At 35.3% G+C, this 8,996-nt stretch overlaps 1 protein-coding gene across 1 annotated transcript; it reads left to right on the top strand.

The window, feature by feature from the left end:
• Window positions 1-348: 348 nt before the first annotated feature.
• On the top strand, window positions 349-8,711 carry LOC106767936 (lysine-specific demethylase JMJ18-like). The gene is made up of 12 exons (XM_022783673.1): window positions 349-512; window positions 688-774; window positions 2,018-2,089; window positions 2,252-2,329; window positions 2,424-2,936; window positions 3,034-3,255; window positions 3,693-3,854; window positions 5,511-5,879; window positions 6,045-7,083; window positions 7,180-7,283; window positions 7,819-8,016; window positions 8,220-8,711. The coding sequence occupies exons 3-12, from the start codon at window positions 2,045-2,047 to the stop codon at window positions 8,580-8,582; spliced, it is 3,093 nt and encodes a 1,030-aa protein (XP_022639394.1). The 5' UTR covers window positions 349-512; window positions 688-774; window positions 2,018-2,044; the 3' UTR covers window positions 8,583-8,711.
• The last annotated feature ends 285 nt before the right edge of the window (window positions 8,712-8,996 follow it).

Below are 8,996 nucleotides of genomic sequence, written 5' to 3'. Positions count from 1 at the left end.
TATTGTGTACAAAATATTTATTATCATTAATAATGGAATTAAAATCTTTTGTAGTGTAGTGGGTGGGGGTGTAAGCACGGTTGAAATTTCACCTGGTCCGGGACTTTGTATCTGTTTTATTATTTTTAATAATATTGATTTAATTTTGTTTCCTATTCCACCTGTCAGCATATAATACATCTTTTCTACGCCCACTCTATTCTTTTGTTTCTATTTTTATCTTTCCTGCCTCTGTAACTATTTGATTTTGGGTATAATAATTTAGAATCCAAGATTTGTAGATTTTATTTTTGCAATTTTACAACAATATTTGGGGTTTGCTAGATTGATTGGTTCACACAAGATATAACAAATAATAATACATGCAGATGTACACACATGCAATTGAATTTGCATTTGGGTTATCTTTGATTTGTGAAGGTATTTTCTCGGTTAATTCTTTTGCACGCAACTGCTGTGTTTGCCTTCAGAACGGTGGAAACAACTTTTTGGGAAGAATTTTGCTGCATTGAGTATGTTTGTGTTCTGCATTTGATTTTCGTTTTTCTTTTTCTTTAGCAGTTTTTAAGGTTTGTTTGGGTCAGTTAGTTCGGTAATAGATAAGTGAGAAACTGTTCTGTGAAATGTCTCTTCGGTTGATTCGGAGTCTGATAAGGTTAGTTACAATGGTCTCTGTTCTTGTTTCAGGTACAATAAGTTATTCAATTGGGTTGATCCTGCATTTTGCATGGAATAAAACAGTTGAAATTGGCGGCAAAATTTCAGGCTATAGAGGTTGATTTTTTTCTTTTATTCATTTTTTTTCCTTCCATTTGGTGATTTAAACCTTCACAATGTGGTACGTTTTCTACAGCGTTTTTAATCATGTGCTACTCCTCTGTTGAAATTTTTTATCCTCTGTTATTATGGATCACTACTTATTGTAGATCTTTTCCCTCTTTATGAAGTTTAAAACTATTGTTATCTTTGTGTTTCTTTTTCTTGCTTTCTTGTTAGTCTTTTCTCATTATGCATAACAGTTAAGACATTGTGATTGTGCGTTTTTGCTGTGATAGCTATTGTTCTGTCATGTTTGATATTTCTAGTTTAGTGCATGTGCTAATTTCTGATACCCAGAAGGATGATGTTAAAATTTTTCCCAGGAATTGTAAACCCTTAATTTTTTTACTGTTAGCTGCCCTTTATATTTTATATGACTTCTTTCGCTTTTGGGATTTGGAGAGATTGGAAAATTTTCACCCTGGGGATGGTGACTAGTTTGTTTAACTTTTCCGAATGTTTTATGTCTGGTACTGGATCGCTTAATTATCTGGTTTCGAGAGCATTGCATGAATTTGAATTTGAAAATACTGATGTAGTGCTCTGCGAATCTGTCTTATTAAAGCTTGGAATACGAGGCAGCGTTTTTTTAGCTACATCACTTAATTTAATGAGTCTTTTTATTACCGTATGAAGTGTTTTTATTCAGCTATGGTGTAAGTAATCAGAATGATGCCGAAGTACAATAACTGTCTTGGTTCTACGTTTAATACTGAAATTTTGTTTCTACAAATTGCGTCATGTTATCTTTTAATTCTGAGAGCTACCTCCAACAATGCTGAATCAATACTGCTCATTTTTCATTCATCTGATAATTGATTTTTGGAAATTTCTTCTGCATATGAGAAGTCCTTCTTTAGGCTTCAATGAAGCCTTAAAATCTGTCTTATGGCATGCACTGTGGATACCTAACCTGTGTAAGCAAGTGAAGGGCGTAAATGTTGTATAACTTGTTTTAGAAGATCAGACAGCACTGATGGCAGGATTCAGTCGCTGTTCTGCCTTTACCTGAAACTCTAGAATTTCCATATGATTTCTTGCTGGTGTAACATAAATGCTTGGAATTAAGCTGTTACAGTAGTTAAATCAATCCTTTGGAAAGGCCATTTTTGGTTAAACTTTGCTAGACTTTGATGTTTCTCCCTATCATTTTTTATCGAGTCAACATATTTGGTGTTCTTACATGTGGTACTTGCAGGATAGTCTTCTTAGGCATAAGCCAGAAATGGAAATCACATTGGAGTCTTCTGCTAGTCCGCAGCATAAAAAGGTATTTAGCATGATCTATTGTGCTGTGAAGGTGTCTTGGAATACTCAATGAAGTCGGATACTAGTTTCACTCTTTTATCATATTTCCTATGAATATTATTTTCGATATTTAGAAGAATTGATTTAAAATTTTCTGTATTTATATATTGTTGTCATGTTGCAGATATCAGCCAGATGGAATCCGGTTGAAGCATGCCGGCCTATAATTGATGAAGCACCTGTGTTCTATCCAACTATTGAGGTACTTATAATAATCACTATCATAGTATTATAGCTTTTAGTGGTGCTTATATTGTATTTTAAATAAAAATTTCTGTTTATACTCTTCTTATCAGGAGTTTGAAGACACACTTGGTTACTTAGCTAAGATTCGCCCCCAAGCTGAACCTTATGGCATATGTAGGATTGTCCCTCCAGCTTGCTGGGTACCACCATGCCCTCTTAAGGAGAAAGATTTATGGGAAAATGCAAAGTTTCCCACTCGTATCCAGCCAATTGATTTGCTTCAGAACAGGGAGCCCATGAGAAAGAAAGTTAGGGGAAGGAAGCGAAAACGTAGAAAGCAATCAAAGATGGGAGCAGGTAGGAGAACTGCCAAATCAGGCTCTGAAGCTAATGTTGCTTCTGAGCCTGAGGAGAAGTTTGGATTCCAATCTGGGTCAGACTTCACACTTAAAGACTTTCAGCAATATGCTAAGGTTTTTAAAGATTGCTACTTTGGATTGAATGATGCCAATGAATATGGAAAAGTTAGCGATTATAATCACTGGCAGAAACGGGAGCCCTCTGTGGAAGACATTGAAGGTGAATACTGGAGAATAATAGAGCAACCAACAGATGAGGTTGAGGTACTAATTTGGGTTCGTTGATAACAAATTTAGTCTTACTTACCAGCATATAACATAACTAAGAAAAAAATTTATATATCATTCCACTGTTTTGTAGGTGTATTATGGAGCTGACTTGGAAACTGGATCACTTGGAAGTGGTTTTCCTAAGACATCATCCTTAACTAATAATGACTCAGATAGATATGCTGTGTCTGGCTGGAATCTGAATAACTTCCCGCGATTGCCAGGTTCTGCGTTATCTTTTGAAGGAAGTGATATCTCAGGAGTTCTAGTTCCATGGCTGTATATTGGAATGTGCTTTTCCTCATTTTGTTGGGTAAGTAGTTTAAATTACATTTCCTTAAGTATAATCCATTAATGAAACAAAGTTTAAGGCATAACAAATACTACTAGTTTTCTTGTTAATCACTTTCTGTATCTATATGTCAAGTTACGGAGTTAAGTTATTTTTCATGAAAGCTGGGTTCGAAATTTCAGCATCTGTCTGTTTTATTTAAATTATAGTTTAATTTAAGGACCAATGGAGAAAATAAATGGCTAGAAATATTATACATTGAGTAAAATCTAGACTGGGGTAACTATAAACCGCATAATTATCTCAAGAGTTCTAGTTCCACTGCTTTATGTTTAATTGTTTGAAGTATTGAGCTATAAAGAAAAGTAATAATGTCTTGAATTTTGCATTTTTTTTCTTTTTATTCATACATTCCTAAAAGGACTAACTCCTTTCTTGTTTCTTTCTCCTTGAAACAGCATGTCGAGGACCATCATCTCTATTCACTTAATTATCTGCATTGGGGTGACCCAAAAGTATGGTATGGAGTACCTGGAATCCATGCTCCAGGTTTGGAAGCTGCAATGAGAAAGCACTTGCCTGATTTATTTGAAGAACAACCGAATCTACTCAATGAATTGGTACACTACTCGGAATTGTACTTGTTCCTTGATTTCAGTTTTTTGGTTGCTTTCATTCTGTTTCCAAATAAAGGTTTCATATGCACACAAAGATTCTAGTTTATGCTATTTTATTGGAAATTTGCTAGGAACTGTGGATGTATTTGTGAATCTTAAGAAAATAAAACCATGATGACATTTTGAAATCTTCAAAGTCAGTTTCATGTTTATATAGTTAAAGGCATGACACTCTGATTAGTTTTGTGTGGGATATTTTTATATGTAAATATATGTAATGAAAACTAGAGTTATTGTGTACTTTAGTGAGAGAAGATCCCCATCCCCAGTTTATTCTGTGCTGGAGATGGAAAACTATTCTTTGACCTCCACGTTACAAAAGTATTAAGATATCTTGACATAGTATTTGTGCAACTATGAACAAGTGATCATGATTTTAATCCTTAGAGCTCCCATTTTTTGAAGTGAAGTACAATTTGCACTAGGTATGATGGTTTATGCACTATCCACTCTTCAAGCTTTAATGGCCCTTGTGAGAGGCATCTTGTAGATATAAAAATTATTATTACATTTATGCTTAATAACTTAAACTTCTAGAAGAGTTAATCCTTTGGTCTTTCCAAGAATCAAAGTTCACTTGTTTAGTATAGAGTCTACCTGGTAAGCTCCCAATGGGTTTGGTTGGGACAAAGTGTTGATTATGAGTAAGCATAGTCTAAATGACTTGTTGGTTCTTGTAGACAAATGTCCTGTGAGATGAATTCTGTATGGCACATAAGTTTCATCTCTATTGTTGCTGTAGTAGTTCTCATATGTTGTCTACTAACTTAGGCTATGCACTTGTTTCGTACCTGGTTTTGTATTAATTGTATCATTCCGTATTACAATAAGTTTCAACTCTATTGTTGTTGCAATAGTTCTCGTATGCAATCTACTAACTTCGGCTAAGAACTTGTTTCATACCTGGTTATGTTTTGTATTAATTGAATCTAAACTTTAGATAATATGTCCAATGGCTTGCACTGGTGCATATTGGGTTTGGGTTCAACCTGATAGCCTGTGCAATGACTTGAATATAGAAAGGCCTGCGTCTTATGTAGAGTGTTATATGTTAAAAGTTGTGCCTCTGCTAACAGCTAAGTCTTTTGGCTGTTACAGTCTACATGGGTTCAAAATTTGATATGTATCCACTTATCTTAAGGTGCAGAGGTGAACTTTCTGTTTGAGGGCCAAAATGATATGTGCCTGGGTCGCAGGGTGATGTTGAACCTGGGGGTTTTAAATAGGGATAGAAAATGTGCAGTGTGTGATGAAGGATTTTATATGTCAAAAGTTTCACATTTGCTAATAGATCAAGCTTTCAGCACGGTGGTAATGCTCTTGGTCATATCACCTACATTTGTTAATTTATCCTTAGTTCCTTACAGGACTATTAAAGATTTTGAAATTATTAGTTTAAGGTTCTGTGACCTTTCTCTTATTGTGTAGTATGCTGAACTTCAATTCTGCCAAAATGACACCATCTTATCTCTTCAGAACTCTCTTAGCACATCTGTTCATCTCTCATACAAGAGTTAGATATTTTAGCACACTTTGTGCAGTACAGAGATTTTGGAACTGTATCATGATTTCTGTGGTTATGATTTCATCTTTGAGCAGGTGACTCAGTTATCTCCTTCAATTCTTAAATCCGAGGGGGTGCCTGTACATCGCACTGTTCAGAATTCAGGTGAATTTGTTGTTACCTTTCCAAGGGCGTATCACTGTGGCTTCAATTGTGGCTTCAATTGCGCAGAGGCTGTGAATGTGGCTCCGGTTGATTGGCTTGTGCATGGCCAGAATGCTGTTGAGCTTTACAGTTTGCAGTGCCGTAAGACTTCATTGTCCCATGACAAGTTATTATTTGGATGTGCTCAGGAAGCCGTGTGTGCCCTTGCAGAGGCAACTCTTCATGATAAAGAAAATCTAAAATATATAAAATGGAGTAGTGCTTGTGGGAAAGATGGAGTTCTTACCAAGGCAATTAAGGTAATGATTGTTGCATACTCTCATCTTTGATCATAATCCCATTCCACATATTTAGAAAGTTTCGTAGCACTTTGGTTGGCATTTATTATTTTAGTTTCTATGCAGATATCTGTTCTCAATTTCATTAATACTTTTTTCACATTTTGCTACTCTTATTTCTGACAGACAAGGATAAATATGGAAAAGGAGAGGCTTGACTGTCTTCCCACTCATTTAAAGAAGCTTAGGATGAACAGTGAGTTTGATTTGTTTGAGGAAAGAGAATGCTTCTCTTGCTTCTATGACTTGCACTTATCCGCCATAGGTTGCAAGTGCTCCCCTGATACTTATTCATGTCTCAATCACTCACATTTGTTTTGCTCATGTGAAGTGGACCAAAGCTTTGTTCTGTTTCGTTATACCATGAATGAACTAGGTACATTGGTTGAGGCATTAGAAGGAGAAGAACATGCTATTCTAGTGTGGGCAAATAGAAACACTGGACTGGTATCTGCTAATCCTGAGGATACTTGCATCTATAAACAAGATGCGGAGAGTTACAAAGGATGGAAAAGCTCAACATATTGTGCAGGAACCAATAATAAGTCAAATTCAAATATACCTAGCAGTTCTTATAACCACATTTCTGCGGAGTTAGTGCACTCAGAGTTTCACCGTGAAACTTATAGTGCACAATATGGGACTAAAGATTGTCAGAAAGATATTAAGAATGAAGAAAAATTGGTCATGTACAATGAAGATAAGGTGAAGGAAGGTTCTCTGGATTTAAATATAGATGTTATGTTTGTTGAACGTGAAAATCGTTTTCTGCATGCTGCTGAGTACCATCATAATAAGAGTGTTCCATATGTTGGAAAAGTATGCTATTCAGAGGTCAGAAAGAAACAAGACAACATGGAACCTGGGGCTGGATGTATAACTTCCTTGGAGAAAGAATTTTCATCATGTTCAAGGGACGTTCAAAATTCTTGTACACTAGATGGTTATAAATTGTTTGGGGTGGACCTGCAGATGCATTCTGATTCGAGAGAACAACTCAACGGCGTATTTAAAATAGGTGATATTGAAACTTCCAACGCAAGTCTATCTTTGACAAACCAAAACTTCATAATGAAGAATATCAGTGTTTCTGTTGAGCCTGTGAATTTGGGCATTGTTATGTGTGGTAAGTTGTGGTGCAGTAGGCATGCAATATATCCAAAAGGTAAGATTCAGTACGATTTTTTCTGGGCTGGTATATCTTAAGTTACTTTTATGGGAGTTTAACAACATTTCTTCTGTTGTGGTAAAACTTATGTAGGATTCAAGAGTCGTGTTAAGTTCTTAAGCTTTCTTGATCCACCAAGAATTTGTAACTATGTTTCTGAAGTCTATGATGCTGGATTTCTTGGGCCTCTTTTCAAGGTATCATTGCTGAGCTTGTTTCTGTTTTTGTGTTTAAAAATTAAAATCATATTGACTACTTTCTGTTTCTAGATGTATCCACTACATAACCTATTTAATAATATAAGTAGGAGTTCAAGGGGTATGTACAGGGCTATTCACAAAAAACAAGGATATCTCTCTGCAATCCCTTTTTTCTCTTTATGCTGCATTGGTATTCCACTTTTCATTAACTCTTCTTTCATCTCAGACTTTAAAGTTATAGTTGCTCCATTATAAAATTGTTGGAACAACTCTTGTACTGTCTTCTTTATTGCATTTTTTCCCTTGGATATTGTCTGCAGAAAGTCATCTGCTGCTAAATTTTCATTGAACAGAAAAGTTTTTGCACAGCACTGCTAGTTGAAAATTCACGGAATCTGACAATCTAAAATAATATTAATGAGACTAAGCTATAATAAATTTCTTACTATTTTACTTTTGATGTTATGATATTTGCATGGACAAATTTTCTTTTAAAGTATATTTCTTTCACATTTAGTAAAATATATTTCAGGTTACCATGGAAGAACATCCAAGTGAGATCTTCACAAACACCTCGGCAGATAAGTGCTGGGAGTCAGTTCTTTTGAGACTAAATCATGAAACCGAGAAGCTAAGGAGTCAAGGTGAAAGAGAACTTCCTCCCTTGGAGCTTCTGAAAAACATTAATGGTCATAAAATGTTTGGATTCCTTTCACCTTCCATTATTCAGGTAATGCAAACAAATGGGCATTTAAGATACTAATACCTTTGTTTCGCTAACATAACATCACGGTTGTACTTCTTTTCCAAAATAGAATTATATTCACAAAGTTTTAGAATATTGATCTTTTCTTTAACCAGTTTTGTTGAACTAGGTCAATGTACTTATGATGATCTGATTCTGATGTTTCAATCCATTCTGAACTTTTCCAGGCTATTGAAGCTCTGGACCCCAATCATCAATGCGTCGAGTACTGGAATCACAAAGAAGTTGTCTCTGAATCTTCAGAAAGTGGCATTGATGACTGTAAGCTCAGTCACGGTTCAAGTAACTCTCTAAGTGATGTCAAAACCAGACTTCTTGGTCCTGGTTTGAGAAAGCTGGAACAAGATAGCAGCCGAAGACATTATGATTCTTTTGAAGAGATGAAATTGGTGGTAGAAGGGTTATTGAAAAAGGCGAATGCTGAAGAATTAAGTGCCATGCACAAGTTATTCAGCTCTGATGCACAGTTCAACAAGTGGAGAGTGGCATATGTAACGTTGATTGAGGAAATCCGGAAAGCTTGTGCATAAAATAACATCTCAGAACTCTATCTGACTTTGGATAGCCACATTTCAATTAGTTCTTAGTAGAGTCATTTCTTTCTGTAGTATATGTCGATGGAGGATTCTTCGGGTAGAAAACATTGGAATATGACTAAACAATCGAAACATCATCATCAGAAAGGTCTGCAATAACAAATTGTAGTTGATCATAGAGGTAGCAAGAAAAAGAGTTAAAAGTTATGCTCTACCATAAACATATATATATATATATAATAAGTTACTTCTCCAATAAAACCCGGTAAGAATTTAAAGCATTTCAGGAAAAAAAAAATCCCTATTTCAAAATATTTTAGAATGAAGAATAGTCAAAGATTGTGATTTTTGAAGGTCCAAAAGTTTGAAAAACTCAAATAGAATCCTGAAATTTCGGAACTTGAGAGG

The sequence above is a fragment of the Vigna radiata genome, chromosome 7 (genome assembly GCF_000741045.1).
Source record: "Vigna radiata var. radiata cultivar VC1973A chromosome 7, Vradiata_ver6, whole genome shotgun sequence".
Classification (NCBI taxonomy): Eukaryota; Viridiplantae; Streptophyta; class Magnoliopsida; order Fabales; family Fabaceae; genus Vigna; species Vigna radiata.
This window is presented reverse-complemented; position numbering and strand designations above follow the sequence as displayed.

What these genes read in the sequence shown, in the direction of transcription:
- LOC106767936 (XM_022783673.1), top strand. Translation starts at nt 2,045, where the DNA reads ATGGAAATCACATTGGAGTCTTCTGCTAGTCCGCAGCATAAAAAG. An exon ending in GCTTTTCCTCATTTTGTTGG is followed by an intron (nt 3,256 to 3,692) that starts GTAAGTAGTTTA and finishes TCCTTGAAACAG; the next exon opens with CATGTCGAGGACCATCATCT. An exon ending in CGAATCTACTCAATGAATTG is followed by an intron (nt 3,855 to 5,510) that starts GTACACTACTCG and finishes ATCTTTGAGCAG; the next exon opens with GTGACTCAGTTATCTCCTTC.